We start from the raw sequence: 18,599 nt of genomic DNA, 5'->3' as shown, positions 1-18,599 counted from the left end.
TGAAACCAATATGCAGACTGGGATAAGATCATGAAAACAAGAATGTACACCAGTACTTCTAATTTACATAGGCATTCAGGGGGAGCAGTCTGAGGGGGATTTCATCTCCTGAAGAACTCTACACCATAAGGACAAAATATAATGCAGCATATGATTAGATCATTATGACAGTTAAGTCATACTACTTTCTCTGTTCCATGGTGGATTGAATGCCTTATTCTCTGTGCATTTCCTTCCAGCTATGTATGTATGTATACAGCCCTGATACTCTAGATAATATGTGTAAAATAATACTCCAAGGAGGATAATGCAGGGTGTAAAAAAGCCCTAAGGGATTACGCTTCACAAAATCCAATTTACTATATAAAATTACATACATCAATGCTGCTCTTCTTAGTTTTGGTAGAAATATTCTTTAAACACTGGGTACTTGGGAGAGGAAATAATAAAGAAATCCTTGTTTAACAATGATTTATAGAACACTAAAAAGGAAAGTAAAACAGGAAGGCAGTTAAAATAAAAAGGTAAGCGTTAGGAGTAAATCAGGCAACATATGTACATATGAAAACTTTTGACACTTATAATTAGCCCACTACGATAACAGTACAACAAAATCTGCATTGGCTTGTTTGGTGCTTTAAGAAGAAACTTTCTCAAAACACAGAACGTAAGTAGGAGTTACTTTTATAGTGTACATGGGATAAACGGCACTATACACAAGCATGTGTCACACACACACTATTCTGTTCTCATACGCAGCACCAGGTAATAATGAATAAGAAGGAAATAAGCATTCTCATTATAGAGAAAGTTCAAAAGTTCCAAAAACAAACTGGCAGAGCTGTCAGTTAGGCTGGGATTGAAGAGTAACTAGGTTCACTCCCATCCGGCAAAATAATAATAAAAAAAGAAAAAATATATATATATACACATGTGAATGGCCCGCGGTCACTGGGAAAACACCAGGCAAACAGCCACTTGTACGCTGTTATTAGGAAATCGAATAACAGTTCGACCGTTCATATCTTGTCTTTATGTTTCACTTTGGAGAGCCTGCGAGTTGCACCGCTTTTATTCAGTAATTTTAGGACACGATCCTTGTGATCTAGCACTTTAAGCATGCAGTCCCGGGACTCTGTAATCTGATCCATAACAAGCTTACAGCGCTGCATATTACCCTGTAAGAAAATACAAAAATATATATATGATAAACAGAAGATAAACAATGTGCTTCTGCTACACAATTCTGATGTTAAAAAAATAAATAAAAAAGGGTGGCGCAGAGTTTATTGCATACCTAAATTATTCAATAAAAAGCCCTTCTAGTTCACTGAAAGGCAAAATAAACCTTAAATATAAAATACTTCTAAAAACCTTCAACCTGCTAGTATTACTCTTCTATTACAGGAGAGCAAAAATATGCAGTTCATAACAAAAAAAATGATTTTACCTATTTCCCAGGTACCATCATCATTTTACCAACCTGCACAAGTTGATACACATTCCTTATGGCAAGAACAAAATACCTGTCATACCTGTATTAGTTCATTGATCCTGTGCAAGTCATCATCCGTAGCAGTCTTCTTTTTGGGGATAAGCCCCTCCTGCAGGACAGTTAGTCGATCAAACACATCTTGTTCCAGTTTTATCTGAAGAGAATGGGATGTTAAAAGGCAAGGCTTGGTATGTAACTAATAAAACAAAAGAACAAAAAATGCTCACCAGCTGTAGCAACTGTGCAGCACAAAGGTGTGTTTTCCAGCCCTGCACACGGCAAGCAATGCCCTTCTGATTGGCTATCTCCTGTAATGTCAGTTTCTTCTCCTCTGTAAAACAGCATCATAAAATTTGTTTTTTTTAAATAAAGAAATCTGAAACGCAGAAGTATCTCTGATAATCTGTGAATAGGCATCATGCTTTGAAACAAACAAAATTAGGACCATATCAAGATACCCTTTGAAGGTAGTATAAGGAAAATCAGATAAGTATGCAGACCAAATTTTATTATATGGGTAAGGGTGCTAAATATGTGAAATATAAAAGTTATAGAGGGGTATATAAATAGTGTTTAGAAGGGTGTTATAAATATTTATGGCATCCTTTGACCTGACGGTGAATAATTTGGGCATTTTGAGACTTAATTCTAGACTTCTAGCCAAAATAAAAATGTGAAGAAAATTAAAGTAAGTGTGTGAGAACCTGGAAATATCTGCTGCCAGGCCTGTATGTGGCCAGTTTTATAGAAAGCCTGAAATTGTCAAATTTTTAAAGAACAAAAAGGCTAGATAAATAACTATCAATATACCTGTTGCTCCATCAAGACCAAAACAATAAGAATATACTGCACACCTTACACTTCGTCTTTTTAGATTACTGACCTTTGACCCGCACATCGCTATAACGCTGGAAATGATGGTAAGCGGCCTTCCAAGGATTACGATAATGGCGCAACAATGTAATAGGAGGTCTAGGCCTAACAGGAACATAACGTACACCTTCCTCATCTGAAAGAGTAATAAACAGAGGTTACAGACAAGTTATTCAAAAAGCTGAATCTGAACATTCAGACAAAATGTACCTATGTATTCTTTAGGAGGAGACTTGCGCTTCTCTGGCCTTGATGTTAAAGGCTTTACTGTGTGACATCTCTCCTCATCAGTGCTGTTGGTCTCCATCATGTCCCCCTCTTCAGTTGATATAATATGCTGCTGTTTGCGAGGTTTCTTGCGAGGAGAGGCTCCTGGTGGCAATTCACCAGAAGGCACAGATATGTTATTGGCAAGAAGAACTAGTGGGGAGGATACAGATCCTGGGGTCAGTGGAGGAACTGCTGGTTAAAAAAAAAAATAAAATATAAAAAGTAGGGTAAATGCAGTAACCGCACATTTTAACCTAGTTATAAAACCACAAAAACAGCAAGCATAATCCCAGATGACAATGGAAATGTTATGGTAAGAAACAGGGTAAGTTAAACTTTACATAAAAACAAGACTTAAAAAACATACAACTGGAAGGTGTAGCTGGACTGTATATTTAACAAGGCAGAAAAATTGTTATAAGATTTCTAGCAGAAGAATAAACCCAATCTAAACCCAAAACTGAAAGCAAATTCTAGTATCAATTCAGTAGTGCATGCAAAAAGTTTACAGTAGCAAAGTGGTGGACAGAATATTTGGTTTCTAGGCCAAATGTGTTGGGACCACTGTGCTACAACTCATCTCAGAATTCAGCATCCCTGCATTGGGATAATTACCATGACTACTTTGAGAATTTGCCTTGTTCAAATTTGAATTATAAACTAAGCAACACTGCATTTAGATAGAAAAAATAGGCAGGTCACAATAAAATGGGTAATTACCTGAAACTGGCCTAGGTATATCCATTGGTTCTGCCTCCTCCTTCACTTTTGCCTCGGGGACTGCTGCTCCAGAAGGTGCACTGTTTAAGAGGGGTGGAGGTGCAGATAAGGTGGGGACAGCAGCAGGGGGTACATGAACGTTGCTGGGAAGGGGTCCAGGTACAGGCTGAGACGGAGGGCTGGGTACAGCGGCTGCAGGATGATGAGACGAGGGAAGAGATGCAGCTGCACTTGGCTGCTCACCCCCTGTGCCTGGATCCCCAGTCACTCCTGGAGCCACAGAAATGTGAGGTTCGGCTTTGGGTTTTATACTGAGAAAAGAAATGAAGTCAATAAAAACATGGTAAAATGGCTTTAAAGCCCCCCTCTCCCAAAACAAGCCCTAAAAATGTGAGTGCACACCAAACGGCAAAAAAATGACAGTACTCAAAATTGCTCATAGATGATGCTTGAAAAAAAAAAAAAAAAACACCATTACAGCCATCAGCTGTTTGCTCCTGATTAAACAAAAACTGCTCAAGCTGCTTCTTTCCCTGGCCAGAGGGGGTGAAACCTATGTACAGCCACCCAGATTACTTAAAAATGTACAGCTGGCTATGGGCTGTAATTCATAAAACAAGCTGCCATTATCTTTTAACACCGTTAATGCAACGACATGTTGAACCAATTGGCAGCAAAAGGTTTAAACAATTCGACTTGAAAACATACAGAATGGCACCAATCTGCTCATCAATTCAGTAAGAACCTATAACACCTTTTTCCTCCATTTTAGAATTTATTAAGATTTAATAATTTTTAATGCCATTTTTGTTTGTGAACCAGTTAACAGAATTTTGTTTACTTTTGGTATGTCACCAAGACAAAAAATGTCTGCCTCAGGGACTGTTGCTCCAGAAGTTACACTGCATTTAAAAACATTGATTGTGCTAAAATTATAAAAAATGAATCCAAATAAATTGAAGTTTATTCTACTATTGTACCCTTGTTTGGACAAATTTTTTTTTTTTAAATGTGAATAAAATTAATATAACAATAAATTTAATGTATTTCATTATTTTTTATATTATATTATAATTTATGATTTGTTTTTCAAAATTTACAGGCCTACAATAATAAACAAAATTCCACGCAAAACAATGTACTGCTTTTGACCTAAAAAATACTGACATAATTAGACTGGGTTAAGTGTGCGATATTGGAGGTCAAACTTTATAATGATGACTGGCTGCATACTTGTGCCAGTAACTCACTCCCCAAAAAAAGATAAATAAATGACAGCCCTGGAGTCTGCATGTTTACAAAGACAAAGAGGGGAACTCTTAATTTCCTTATTCACATGTTCCTTTTTAGATGTCATAAATGAAAACATTTGAATTACCCAGCAGGCCGAGGTGAGGCAGAAGTGCTTCTCATAGAGCCATCATGGCGTGGGCTTACTGCATCTCCTGGATGTGGAGGAATTAGATTTTTTCTAACAGATAGCCTGTTAAAAAAAAAACAAAGGAACATTTTTCTACTATTATTAGTGCATTGCAAAGTTAAACATACATATATATTTTCTAATGCAATACAATAAAAAAAACAAATTAAATGAAAAGGTTTGAAAGTTATTGGTTCAAAAATAGTTACTAAAAAATTATTATGAACATGTTAAGGAAAAGAAGGAAATAGAGCAAATGAGGGGTTAATAAATAGGAATAGGAACACATTATTATTTTACTTATTACCAACTGTCTCACATCCACATCACTGTGGTTTAAGTATTAGGTGATGTAAAATGCTGGTGGAACATACAGTGGTTGATATATAGCATTTTCAAACAAATGTCAATAGAGTTTTAACAAACTACTATCATTTAAACCTGCTACATTGGCAAATGCAGCTACTTTAAACATCATGGTTTTACCACAAATACGGACATTGTAGGATGGCTCACTTCATGTACTGTGGGTGAGTAAATAATTCTAAACAGCCAAAACCAGTCACATAAAATAGTCACTATTTTATACATGAAAATTAGGTTTATTGGATAGGAGGGGAGGACATTAGATAAATACCAACAATAGCTATACATGCAAATACCTAGAGTAAAACCTTATGTAATATGTTGACTGTACACATAAAAGTAGATAACCATATCAAAATTTGATAAAAATGCAAAATCATAAAGAACATTAATAAACATACCCATCGGTGGCAGGTTTCTTACGCAAAATGCTGGGCCTAGGAGAGGATCCCTGAGCGGGTGTATTGCCAATCCCTGGACTCTGATTGTGGCTTTGCATGACAGCTGCACTAGCTGGAGCAGTAGTGAAAGTGCTATTCAGAGGATTTGCAACAATTGTGGCCCCTTCTGCAAGGACAACTGCAAATAAAAAGGTAAAAAAAAAAAATTTCAATCACATGCATACCTAAAACTTATCAGGAATGTTAAAAAGTAATACAATAAAAACACCAACAGCCTACATAAGTGTAAAATGTATTACATTTTTAAAAAGTAACAAGTACTAAACTACTAAAGTATATGCACTTGGATGAGGATAACAAATCAGTTCTTTAGAATATTAAAAAAGGAAACACAATATGTGTAATAGGACACAAAAACAAAAAATGGTTTATAATATCCCAAATGATGATTTTTAAGCTAAACAATTAACACCTGTATGATTGATATATTACCAGGTGGTTTTGCATCACTTGGAGCCTGCTGGGAGCTGACAGCGGATGTCTGGATACCCTGAGTGGTTATTGATCCTGCAGGGTGAATGCCCTGTGAACTGATTGGAGGTGGCTGAATTCCCTGGGTACCAAGAGGGGTGGCCTGAATGCCTTGTGTACTGAATGGTGTAGGCTGCATCCCTTGTGCACTGACTGGTGCAGGTTGGATGCCCTGAATGTGACGTGTATGTGACGTATCCACATTTATCAGCTGCATTGGGTTCAGGTGCACAGTTGAAGCCACTGACTGCGCTGTAATTGCAGAGTTTGGAGCTTGAGCTGAAACTGAAAAAGATCAATAGTGTTAGAAATTTACCCAAATTAACTGGAAAGCAATATTAAAGTAGCTATAATATAAATAACTGTGCACTAGCCAAAAACAAGACTCAGAATACAAGTTCCGTAAATTGCTGACGGACTGTTTATTTTATCTACTTTGTATTCAGCAGTTAGGGAGCTAGTGTACAAACTGGTAGCTCATTAGCTTCTAATGCATACTGCCAAAACAAAAGCTAATGCAGCAACAAAGCAAGCAACAATAATGCTGAACTACCTTTAAACATGAATAATCAAAAGAAACAAATGTGTTAACATATACAAGCTTTCTGTGTATCTCATGGAAAAATGTGCTATGGCCACAGCTAGCATGAAGTTCAAAGGTCCAAAATAAAGACTACTAAATATTTACCAACCTGGATACTGACGTATTGTGGAAACAGAGCTGGTTATAGGGGTGTAGGTGTGAGCAGCCAGAGGATAGGCAGATTGGGGATATGTTGGGAGAAAATACTGTAGCTGTACTGGAACAGGTTGTCTGTGAAAATAACAAAAAAACAAAATGAAAAAAAGAAACTACACAAATAGGAACCAAATAAGAATTTCTGCTCCCAAGGCAAATCCTTAGCACCAGGTTAGGACAAAGTAGGTGCTGACATCTCACGGAGCTCATTCACAATCCTAAAAAGGGCAAATTACACGAAGATAATCTGAGCTTTCCTATTCATAAAATGCTATTGATCTAGAGAAAGCACATTTTCCTAGGATTTCCACAAGACAGCACATAAAAACATGCAGATTATGTCCAGGCAAAACAATAAAATCTGGGACCTTAGCACTGAAATATAAAAATGTTTACCATGTAGCCACACTTCCTAAATACAGAGGGAAAAAATATTTCAAGAACATACATACATATATTTTAGATCAAATGCACAATATTTTATTGAAAAAACAGCAGCTTCATGAAAGAGGAGGGCTTTTCATAAACCAATGCAGTTTGGGAAAAATGTCATTCAGTACCAGCAATATCATTTTACCTGTTCTCACTCCTGGCCTCCATCGTCATGGGATTGGGTGAAGCTCTATGACCAGGTATAGGTATCAGGTTACCTCTATCTGTTCCATATTCTGACTGTATCCGAGGTGAAGTATGTGTGATCTGCTGAGGGACAACCTTAGCTGAAAAACACAATGCAACAAAGAAGAATAAGCATAAAAGGTAAAGAATATGAGATCTAAAAAACAAAAATTGAAGTTAAAAGGATGATAAAACTTTAAGACATAATGTCAATTCTACATTTCTGTCTTCTATACTTAAGAATCGCATCTCTTAAAATGCGCATCTCATCAATGTTTTACAGTATAATCAGAACATGGGTACACATGCATGTAATAAAAAAAAAAAAAAAAAAAAAAAAAAAAAGATCCCGAGGGCTTAGTAACATTAGAAATATTCTGACACTGTTAAGTGAAAGACTGGTTTTATCCCATCCCAACTAAGCATAACTCGATATAAAGCACAGTACACAGTATAGAATGCAATCAATTACAAATTAAAGCAATGTTCATGCACAGAAATTAAATCATCAGTGGCCATTCAATGGCCGAAGGGGATCGCCATGGGGGCAAATATACAGCTACACACAGGTATGTATTTGCCCTGATTGACAAGTACATTTGCTGAAAATAGCAGAAGCTCACTACCCACCAACATAATTAGTTACTCTTTAAGCTAAAAAACAAAAAACAAAAAAAACACAAACAGTCACTTACCCACAGGAATGTTGGACGCAGTCACAGCAGTAGCATGGGAAGAGTGAGTTGGCATTGTCATAGTAACAATGCTGCTGGTAGAAACTTGTGTGTGGGGAGCAGAGCCTGTGTCAAGTTAACGGGAAAAAAAAAAAACACAGTAAAAATAAATTGTGAATAAAGTGGGAACTTGTTTAAAAGGCAACCATATTCTGATAAACTATTTACATGTAACTTAAGATTGAGATTGCTCTTCTGACTCCTGCTTAAGAAGTGTAGAATTTGTTTTATTAAAGTCCAGTAAGAGAAACCTTTTTATGCAGGTGTGTGTGGGGCTTGGCAATAGATATCTTCTCATATTATGGGGGCTCTAATAGTATTCTTTCCTTCTGAAGGAAGATCAGCTCCTGGTATAAAGGGTATAGCTCAATGCATTCTCACACAGAAGGTATACCTTGCTCTGGGCCTCCGGTGCTTGTGATTCTGTAGTGGCAACCTATCAATACCCAAAAACACACACTTTAGGGTGTAGAAAGCCCACTGCGATTTTTAGTGATGCATTATGGCAACTGCACTCACACAAGCTTCCTGGGTTATAACTTTTGGCAGACACAGTTTTTGTTTCACACATTGTCATCCTAAAGCACCTACCATATTTAGCATTTATATTGCACAGCACAAAGCTTTATTCTTACTGTAGAGTTTTGTTTTTTTTTCAACCTATAAAAGGTTAATCCCACACCAGTACCCGGTTGATTTAAATGGCTACTTACAAGGATAAAAAAAAAAAAAAAGGAGTATGTCTATATAACTGCCCAACTAAGTCCATTTGCCCAGCACCCAAATCTATAAGGCATAGAGATGGTTTACTGTAAGGATCCATAGGCATTTCTCAAAGGAGGTTTTAGCATGTAACGCAAAATGCATGTCTGCAGAAATAGATTTAAAATAAATGGGCCAATAGTCAAATCCTCATATGACATTTTCACTCAAATTAGGTGTTATTGATCTTACCTGATGTTGTCACAGAGGGCAGGGTATTAGTTGCCAAAATAGGAGCCACTGTCGCTGCGGCCACTGGATTGCCAGTGCCAAAAAGAGTCTTCTATCGAAAAGAAAATGAATAAGCCTTTTGTTACAAATTAATCCTTCTGGCTATATAAAGAACACTAAATCTTAAACAAACATGAGAAGCCTGCCATTAAAAATAACAAAGAGTGCTGTAGTGTAACAAACATAAAAATTATTTGTTGGCTTCCTGCACTATGAACTGTCTTCTTACAGCAGATCTGTCAAAAGCCTGATCTATTCAAAGAGGACATATGGTAATCAGATACAGAGGTCACCACCTACATCATAAACTACTAGAAAATTTTATGAACAGTATTTTTTTTTTTTTTTTTTTTATCAGTGGGACTGTGACTGACTTCATATATCTTGCCCATGTGGAAATTATATTACCTGGTTCATTGAATGAAGCTGCGGTTTCGGAGCTCCCAAGGCAGGATGGGTAGGCAATGTGATGCGAGTTCCACTGTCTCGGGCCTGGGCAGGTCTTTGGATGCTAATGGTTGCAGGAGGTGGATGCTGCTGGATTGATAAAGTAGGTCTAGGGGTAAAAATAAAAAAATAAAAATGTATTAAATATATATTTGCTGCTTTATTGGACTTGAAAATGGATATGCACTCATTAGGAATTCACCTACCGCAGCACTGGCTCCGCAGCATGGGATGGAGTGGTGGTAATTACTGGGGACTGTGCTCGAGTAGCAGACACAGTAGCTACTACTGCCGGTGTCACTGAAGTAGCTGTAGTAACTGGAGGGCGAGACTGCGGTAACAAGCAAAAACAAAATCGAGGTTTTACAAAAGAGTTAAAAGGCAAACATTTAAAAGAAAAGTACAATAAACTTTTAGGAAGAAATTATTTCAGCTGGCTGGCATTTTAACCAAGTCTGCATATGCAATACTGTGTAACTGACCTGAATAGGTGGGTGAATGATGTGCTGAGCTGCAGACTGGGCAGCTGCAGCTGAAGGCATCTGGGCAGATGCTGGTCTTAGGACAGTAGTGACTTTGGAACTGGACATCACAGCAGCTGCTGCAGCACCTAGTAGCAAACAAAAAGAGGTAAAGTAAAATATTGTAATGGCCTTACATTTTAGTTCAGTTCAGCAGTTACAGGTGTTAACCACAGAGCACACACACAAATACACAGACTACCAATGTGTATAACGTTAGTACATTTAAATTAGTAAACAATGATACACTACTGTGCCCAGCATTTATCATTACCAGATGAATCTTTAAATGCCTACAAAATAGTTGCTTATCTAAATGGGTATCATTTAATGTTGCTGTAAGAATATACCTCTAGGAAGATGAGAAGCTCCAATATGTAGAGGTGGTCCTGGAGCACCACTGCGAATGATGGACATCTGGACATTGGTGGCAGCCATGATATGATGCAAACTGTTAGGGTGTCCCTAAAGAAAGAAGAAAGGTCAAATAAAAAGAGTAACTAACCTTTGAATTACCTGAAGTCCATGGTAAGGCTGAGTTTAGATGGGTGTTGGAAACTGGTGTTCTCAGATGGCTGCCAGTGTTCGGCTCCTTGCCAGCCTCTTATCTGCCCCAACTGCTGGTCTTGTTCTCTGGCAGCAGGCAGTACCGAACCACTCACTGCCACCTTCTTTTTTTCCATAGGGTCGTTTCAACCATGGGAAGTGGTAACTACAACCATACCACCCATCTGAACTAAACCGAAGGTTCACGAGTGTAAAAAAAAAACAAAAAAAAACAACACACACACACATACACCATCTCTCTTCAACAATGTAGCAACACAGTTGGGAGGTGTATACAATCAAACAGACCTGACTAACATATCTGGGTAGCAATAGTGCTAAAGTCTGTAAAGTCTGTGTAAGCCTGAAAATTAATCATGTGGATCCCCCTTTTTTTTTTTTCTTTTTTTTTTTTTAAAGTCCCACACAGGTGGCAGCGACAAGCACACAGAGAGCTTGTGTCCCAACTTAAATGCATGTCAAGGCTCCGTGTACAGCTGGGCCCAAGATACATAAACTTCCACAGGGAAAAAGGTATTCAATGTAAAGTGTAACAGGAACTCTAGCAATATCATTTTTAAAGGACAGGTGGCATTCACTTTAATACATACCAAGCATAGGTCAGTTCATCTTTACACTGGAGTGTAGGTCATTTCATTCCTACTAACAAGGAGATGGGCTTTTAAAGCAGAACTAAACTTGCACTACTGAGCTTTATTGAAAGGGCTCTGATCTCAAGCATGCGCAGAAGCAGCAAAAAGGGGGAGGGAGGGTCCAACACTGCCTCCTTAATTCTCAATTGCTTAGGCGATCAAGATTTAATGAGAGTGCAGAGCTTCCTGGGATACCTACGTCGCGCATCCTGGAAGGCTCTCGGCTGCTCCTTCTGCGAATGCCTGAGCATCTCGGGCATGCACAGAACAAGCCCTTTCTATCAATAGGGAAAAAAAATTGCCACTCTCACACAAGTGCACTGAGATCGGCAAGTTTTTCCCCCACTCTACCGTCTGGACAGCGTGGGATCGGGCAACGTAGGAAGAACACGGAAGAGAGGAGAAGATGGTGGCGCCTGGCACTACCTCTGCGCTGGGCCAAAGACGGGATATCAGGACGACGCGGGACCCGATGGAAGAAACCTCCAGACAGATAAACTGCTCTGCGGGATTGAAGGAAAATGTGTTTTTTTGGGGGTTTACTTCTGCTTTAAGTAGAAAGAATGTTAAAAAAATGTTTACTTTACATAAACAACCCTTTATATATATATATATATATATATATAAAAAAGTAAAAACTTTTAGTTTAAGGAACGCTTTACGTAGAAGTAATTTTAATGTATAATTTGGTCACTCTCCCCTGTAGCGGTTCAAAGATACAAGGAAGGTACTGACATTCCTATATACCAGCTCCCTCCATTCTCTACCAGTCCTCACAGGCTGCTTTCTGGATAAGTCTGTGGTGACATGATAGATCTGTGAAAATCGGAGACACTGGTTTGCTTCTCTGCCAGCCACTCAGTGCCTTTGCATCACCTAAGTCATAGGTCTAGTCTACTGTACATAAGGTAGGGCAGAGAAGGTCAAGTTTTAAAGTGACGTATGGTCTACTTTAGGCTTTCCTGTTACACTAGCTGTATTCGCAATTGAAATCAAGTCCCCTTTTAACATAAAGGGTTTGGTAAAGGAAGTCCTGAAATCAAACTCCACCCAGAAGAGAAAAAGGATCATTAACTCTTATAAATATCATCAATTAGAAAAGCTCTTTACATCCGAAGGCATCAGTATTACACTAGTCCTTGTCAACTTTTTTGATAAGCAACAAGTGGACAATGATTGCAAAGAAAACCACTTATAATACAGCAATTTTACCCCAACATGCTTAAAAGACAAATATTTATAATTGTTCACCAGCTTAAAGGTAGCTGCTAAAAGATATAATCAGCAAGAATCCCGAAGGAACGTCAAAGAGAGAAGGTTTCCCATACTCCACTAAAATTTCTTACCAAGACAGAACAACCAAAGTTCAGAATCTACAACAGAGAAAGCATCAGGTTAATTGTTTTTCTATTTAGCGCATGAACATGAGCACATGGCACTGACCTGCTGTCCACTGATGGTGGCAACAGGAATAGCAGAAGCCTGAGGAAGACCACTCTCCATGGTGACTGTCACCGGCCCAGAGACCTTTGGTACAGCAGACAGGGCAGAGGGTGGTGCTGGTGCAATGGGGCGACTGGGTATAGTGGGCTTCAGAGGCTGCTGTGGGAAGACATTAAAAGTCTACTTATGTCTTAACAGAATATTCAGAAGATTGCTTCCTATAAGGATTTGAAAGACAGAAAACTAAAAGACTTTAAAATTAAGTCTATACAAGTACTTCTCTTAGAGCGAGAAAGGATAAAATTCATACTGAGAAACTGGGATTGGATATGAAAAAAAGAATAAGATGAACTAAGAATTTTGTCCAGCGTACAGGAACTGAAAATTCTGGTAATTTTTAATGAGCATTGAAATATCCTAAATTCTACTTACCATTCACCGATACCTGATCAATTTAGGAGCTAGTTAAACATGAAAAATGACTTACCTTTAGAATTCCCTCTGGGAAAGAGAGTGGAACGGCAGGAAGATGAGTGGACTGAGCGGCCATGGTTAGAGGGCTAGCTGTGTGATGGGGAACCATCTGCAACTGTGGGTATGGTCTGACCACTACAGCTTCCTGCTTGTCATCTCTAGGGGGAAGAACTGAATTAACAGCAAGGGGATCACGCGCCTGACTCTCCATATCCCTGGATGCATCTTCACCTCCTAGATGAAAAAAAGTACAATTACAGGATTTTGTGTAGGGACATTACTTACATAGGAAACATATTTGAAAGCTTGCATGGGGACAAGTACAGTTAATAATTACCTGAGCTGGAGATATTCTGCCCTATATTGCCTCCACTACTTGATATCTGTGGAGAAGGAATGGGTGCCCCTTGCCGGGGAAACTGTTGAGAACTCATGTCCTCCTAATAAAAAAAAAAATAAAACACACACAATGTATTAACCAATAATTCTAATTCTGTCAGTATTTCTATGCAAAATGTGTTACAATTTTTTGCATGGAAAATATTTTATATTGCAGTCTTATATTTCTTAGGCATAACTGTGTCCAATATTTAATAAATTAAATAATAATCTTTAAAAAAAAAAAAAAAAAAACAAATCTGTTAAAAAAGCGATGCATAAAAATAGTCAAACCTGTAATAAAAATGTACAGTACCACACACATATATATATTTATTAATAAAGATATCTTTGTATTGGACTCAATATAGTTATTTTGTATTGAAACCAAAACAGTCTTTGCAGTCGCCGGGAGAAGATCGAAGAAGGAGGACAGTGCTCGAGGACCTGGACGGATGAGCAGGACGCCAAAGGAACAAGTTAAGTGTGGTTTTTTTTTATTGTTTTTACCGACACAAGTGTGACTCAGGATTAGTGCTTTTTGCAAGTAAAAGCCACCGACTCACGCGAGAATACCGCTGGGGAGGTTAAAATAAAACACAAACGATGTATTAAAATATATAACAGTGTTCCCCCAAGCCCCTTTTTTGTAAGGTGCACCACCCAGCACTTTTCAGTAACCATGCGGCTGGTTTCCGAAAAGTTGGATCATGATACAGGATCACCACCCACCTAGTTTCTTCTCTCCCAGCTTAAAAAATTCTGTGGAGAATACTGGGACCAACGAACACATCAGTGACATCACCTATTCCAAACCTTGCAAGACTTAAAATCAGAGGCAGGAGTGCCTAAATCTCACACCAAAGATATACAGCTAAAAGATTAAATGCACAGGAGCGCCCAGACTCCCTACCAGGAAGCACGGTGCTAAGTTTCTGAATGGATTCCAGAAAAGGTAAAGGTCTAAGGTTATTTTAAATATGTCTATCAAGAACACCTAACAAGTTATAACATTACAGAAAATGTGTAAATTATTTGTATGTGGACCTAATCTGAAAACTGTACATCAGACAGCAGAAAACTGCTCTCTACCCATCATAAGCACAAATTAAGGTACACACACCACAGGCGGAGGAGATGAGATCTATGCAATCAATACTGCTGGGACAACATATTATTAATAATATTAATATACAGGATATATATTGTGCCAACATATTATGCAACGCTGATATATAACACATATAAGCTTTCTGCATCCTTAATTTTATTCATTTATTTTGCTGTTCATTACCCATTGCCATATTGATTAATTAGTTTTTACATTGTTGTCTTTCCTCCGTAAATATTTAATTGACAGTACTTTCTAGGCTGTTTTAGGCCTCATCCAAGATTTTTAAGTGCTTGGTGTGGTCAGAATTTTGGAAAATAGGCTCTAGCTAGCAAGTGTATTGTAGTTTTCATTTTATACTACATTAGTCATCATATAGAGCAGTGGTCCCCAACTGGAGCTCACGGATCACTAAACTAAGGAATCCGGAGTGTGCATGTGTGGGGAGCTGCGTGTCACTTAAAGGGGAAGAAACTTAAACTTCCCCGAGTGACGTAATGATACCAGGTCTGAGGCGGGAATGGGAGAGTGGGTGGATTATGTCCACAGACAAGCCGTCCACCACCCTGCATACAGGGGACATGGTCTGCATCTCTGGCCCTTTTCCTGACCCCGCTAGGGGTGAACCAGCCAGAGCCGTGGACCACCGTTGGTCTCTGTGCTCTCAAAGCCCACCTGTCAGATGGGACTAACACTAGTGAGCCGCGGACTGGAGGTTGGAGACCCCTGATATAGAGCTCTATTAGTAAAAAGGGAATCAGACATTCCCTCAAACATTACCTTGTGGGAATCAATTACTGCCACTGAAACATATGAACCTGGAAGATTCCCCGGGGTGAATGACTGATTCCCCGTTTTATTAACGTAAAGAATATAAATATAATGCATATTAGACAATGAGTACTGTTAACCTGCACCAATAATATATACATGATACGATTTCCTCCTATTTCTACATCCAATATGTCAGCACAATGTTAAACATTTAAAAGAGAGTCATATTAATACCACACATAACAGACACAGTAGGATTTTATAAACACAAAAATGTGATCAATAAAGTAATTGTAACCTTAAATCCAAATCCTTAAATTGGAACTTAAGTTAAGTTAAGAACTTAAGTTCCAGTGATCATGCAGGCAATGTCCCTTCTGCAATAAGCATTCCGGTCACATTCTGTCTTGCTCTGTGCACGTCCTTTGGAAGTGACTTTGCCTCACTGGTGAGATTCCCCCCCCCCCCCAAAAAAAAAGACATATATAGCAAAGGACAACCAGATACAGGTTTTCACTCTTTCCAAAAGTAATATTATTAGCCAGTATTTATATAGCACCAACATATTACGCAGCGCTGTACAAAGTCCGTACTCATGTCACTTGCTGGTCCACAAAGGGGCTCACAATTTAATGTCCCTACCATAGTGATATGTCATTAATACAATCTAAGGACAATTTTGTGAGGAAGCCAATTAGTTTTTGGAATGTGGGAGGAAACCGGAGTACCCAGAGGAAACATACGCAATATGGGCAGAACCTGCAAACTCCTTGCACATAGTGCCCTGGCCAACATTTGAACGTGAGACCTTGCGCTGCAAAGGCCGGAGTGCTAAGCTCTGAGTCACTGTGATGCCCATGGTCATAATAATAATAATAATGAGATGTTTCAGATACACAAACACTTTAAAGCGTACCTAAACTCACAATTTTCACTTAACATAAAAAAAGAGTAAGCAACCCTTTTATGTAAAGTAAAAATTTTGTTCATTTTTTAAGTGCAACCCCATTTTAAAAAAACAAAAAAAAAACCAAGGGTGCAGCACCATCCCCCAATTCTCAATAGCCTGGATGAATGGGAGCGTAGAGCCTCCTAGGATACCTACGTCACGAATCCCGGGGGGCTCTCGGATGCTCCTTCTTGGCATGCCCGAAAATATCAAGCATGTGCAGAAGAAGCCTTTTTGTGAAAAGAGAGCATATTCCCCCCCCCCCCCCCCCATCTACATCACCCAATCTCACGCCTGGGTCAGGTGACGTAGAAGAACCAGGAAAAAGACAAAGATGGCAGCGTGCGGAGCACCAGCACAAACACGGATGCTGGGATCAGATAGAAGAGACCTCTGGATGGATCGGACTGCCCTGCGGGATAGAAGTTAGGTGTAATTTTTTATTTTTGGGGGACTTTTCAGTTTAGTTCCCTTTAAGTGTAGTGATCCATATAAAATAGAAGACAATCAACATTCATTCTGCTATAGTCAGACCAGTACAAGGGGAATAGTGATCGGTTGGTCTGGGTTATAGAGAATAAGAACATAACATTGTACATAATCATTAGATTAGAGTTACTCAGACTTTTTAGCATAGCTGACAGCCTTGAAATAACTTTCAGGAGAGGAGGAGCCCCCGGCTATCATTATTACATCTACACATCACAGTATATTAATGTGGGGAGAATGTCACCCTTACACATAGCCAAAAACTGAGAGGTACATATAGCTCCCCCAGCAATCTATAGGCAGCCCAGGCTTTATAATCCCTGCATTATAAAGATGTGCAAAACCCAGTAACCCACTTCAACCAATCACAATGCAGGATTTATACAAGCAAAAGTAACGAGCGATGTGATTGGCTGCCGTGCATCTCCAGACAGAATAAAATCGCAGTGAGAGTAGAGGGGACATACATAGTATACACCGTACAAGTGGCGGCCGATACCCCGGTATCCTGTATATAATAGTGCGGGGTGATGGGCCATTGCTCCGGTGTATGTATGCCTAGGCATTCGGCGCTGAGACTCGTATTCGTACTCCAGCAGATGAGAGGGATCCTCGTTCCTCATTGCTGAGGTACACAGGCAGTTGTGGCCGCCCCGGCGGCGGCAGCAGCAGCAGCAACACGTTTCCCCCCTATCACCGGTCATACTGCAGAGAATGTCAGACCCCAGCCACGACCACAACTTACATGCAAAAAGACGGACAGGCCGATCCTTAAAAACCCTCCCCTTCCTCTTCACCGCCTCCAAACCGTTTTGCTTACAAATGAGGAACCCGCAGACGCTGTTCGGTTCGCTCAGACAGTAGTTCGGTTTCCGGTTCCGGTCTCCGTCTTTCTCAGTCTGACTGTACCGCGCTCCGCCGACGGTCACGTGACGCGCTAAGCCCCGCCCACCCAGCAGGCAAACAAGAGGAGCTGTAGGGGAACGAAGGCTGGTCACGTGACGTGCGATACATTCTCCCCGCCCCAAACTTTATTACTAAAACAGGCGGAGGTGTGAGTGCGGTGCAGGGGCTTCAGTATGGTGACGGGAGCCGGGCTCTAATACAGACATTCCCAGGCACACAATATACGAATTGCACATTATTGAATTGATTGCTGGCTATATTGGAAAGTAAAATATGTTTATATAGAAAAGATTGGCCACTGGTCTTTCCTCCAAGCACTTCTTATTGGTCAGTTGGGCTGTCTATTATAAGGATAGCATTTTTGTAGGGACATCAATGAATGTGACATTCACTTAGTTAAAACATATGCAACTGACAGTTATTGTTACTTTCACAGTTACTATAGTGATACCATATGTGTGTCCTTTTGTTTTTTTAATGTTTCTTTGTTAGGTTTGTATTGCCATCCATGGGTCTATTACAGGGACCCCTATTTAATGTACTGCGCTGCGTAATATGTTGGTGCTATATAAATCCTGTTTATTAATTATTCATAATTGCTGCTTTATTCTGTCCTGCTGATGATGTACCCTATGGGAAATGAGGGTAACTCTCCACTCAATGCTTTTCTTTAGAGAAGTAACGAACGGCTAGACCCCAGTCAGATTTTTTATTATTAATATTACACAGTATTTATATAGCGCCAACA

General features: G+C 39.2%; 1 protein-coding gene across 12 annotated transcripts; it reads right to left on the bottom strand.

The window, feature by feature from the left end:
- Positions 1-456: 456 nt before the first annotated feature.
- SAP130 (Sin3A associated protein 130) lies at positions 457-17,887 on the bottom strand. 12 transcript variants are annotated; one of them, XM_072407848.1, is made up of 22 exons: positions 17,691-17,887; positions 13,582-13,684; positions 13,258-13,478; positions 12,771-12,950; positions 10,479-10,593; positions 10,090-10,217; positions 9,814-9,938; positions 9,569-9,716; positions 9,122-9,212; positions 8,562-8,603; positions 8,129-8,233; positions 7,393-7,534; positions 6,769-6,890; positions 6,038-6,361; positions 5,546-5,723; positions 4,737-4,841; positions 3,359-3,669; positions 2,579-2,830; positions 2,379-2,504; positions 1,723-1,826; positions 1,536-1,649; positions 457-1,178 (listed from the first exon to the last, which is right to left on the bottom strand). In XM_072407848.1, the coding sequence occupies exons 2-22, from the start codon at positions 13,676-13,678 to the stop codon at positions 1,020-1,022; spliced, it is 3,189 nt and encodes a 1,062-aa protein (XP_072263949.1). In that variant the 5' UTR covers positions 13,679-13,684; positions 17,691-17,887; the 3' UTR covers positions 457-1,019. The 12 variants fall into 12 exon arrangements, with proteins under 12 accessions (XP_072263949.1, XP_072263950.1, XP_072263939.1 ...); XM_072407849.1 differs by having other exon boundaries at positions 17,766-17,856; XM_072407838.1 differs by lacking the exon at positions 17,691-17,887 and adding an exon at positions 17,413-17,536 and having other exon boundaries at positions 2,579-2,827.
- Between the last annotated feature and the right edge of the window lie 712 nt (positions 17,888-18,599).

The sequence above is a fragment of the Pyxicephalus adspersus genome, chromosome 4, assembly GCF_032062135.1.
Source record: "Pyxicephalus adspersus chromosome 4, UCB_Pads_2.0, whole genome shotgun sequence".
NCBI lineage: Eukaryota > Metazoa > Chordata > Amphibia > Anura > Pyxicephalidae > Pyxicephalus > Pyxicephalus adspersus.
This window is presented reverse-complemented; position numbering and strand designations above follow the sequence as displayed.

Bases quoted from the DNA above. Each gene is read 5' to 3' on its own strand.
- SAP130 (XM_072407837.1), bottom strand. From the start codon at position 17,511: ATGCCTAGGCATACATACACCGGAGCAATGGCCCATCACCCCGCACTA. The intron at 9,939-10,089 runs GTCAGTTACACA...TTGTTACCGCAG, and splicing joins TCATTCACCCACCTATTCAG to TCTCGCCCTCCAGTTACTAC. The intron at 4,842-5,545 runs GTATGTTTATTA...TTTTTTTAACAG, and splicing joins AAGAAACCTGCCACCGATGG to GCTATCTGTTAGAAAAAATC.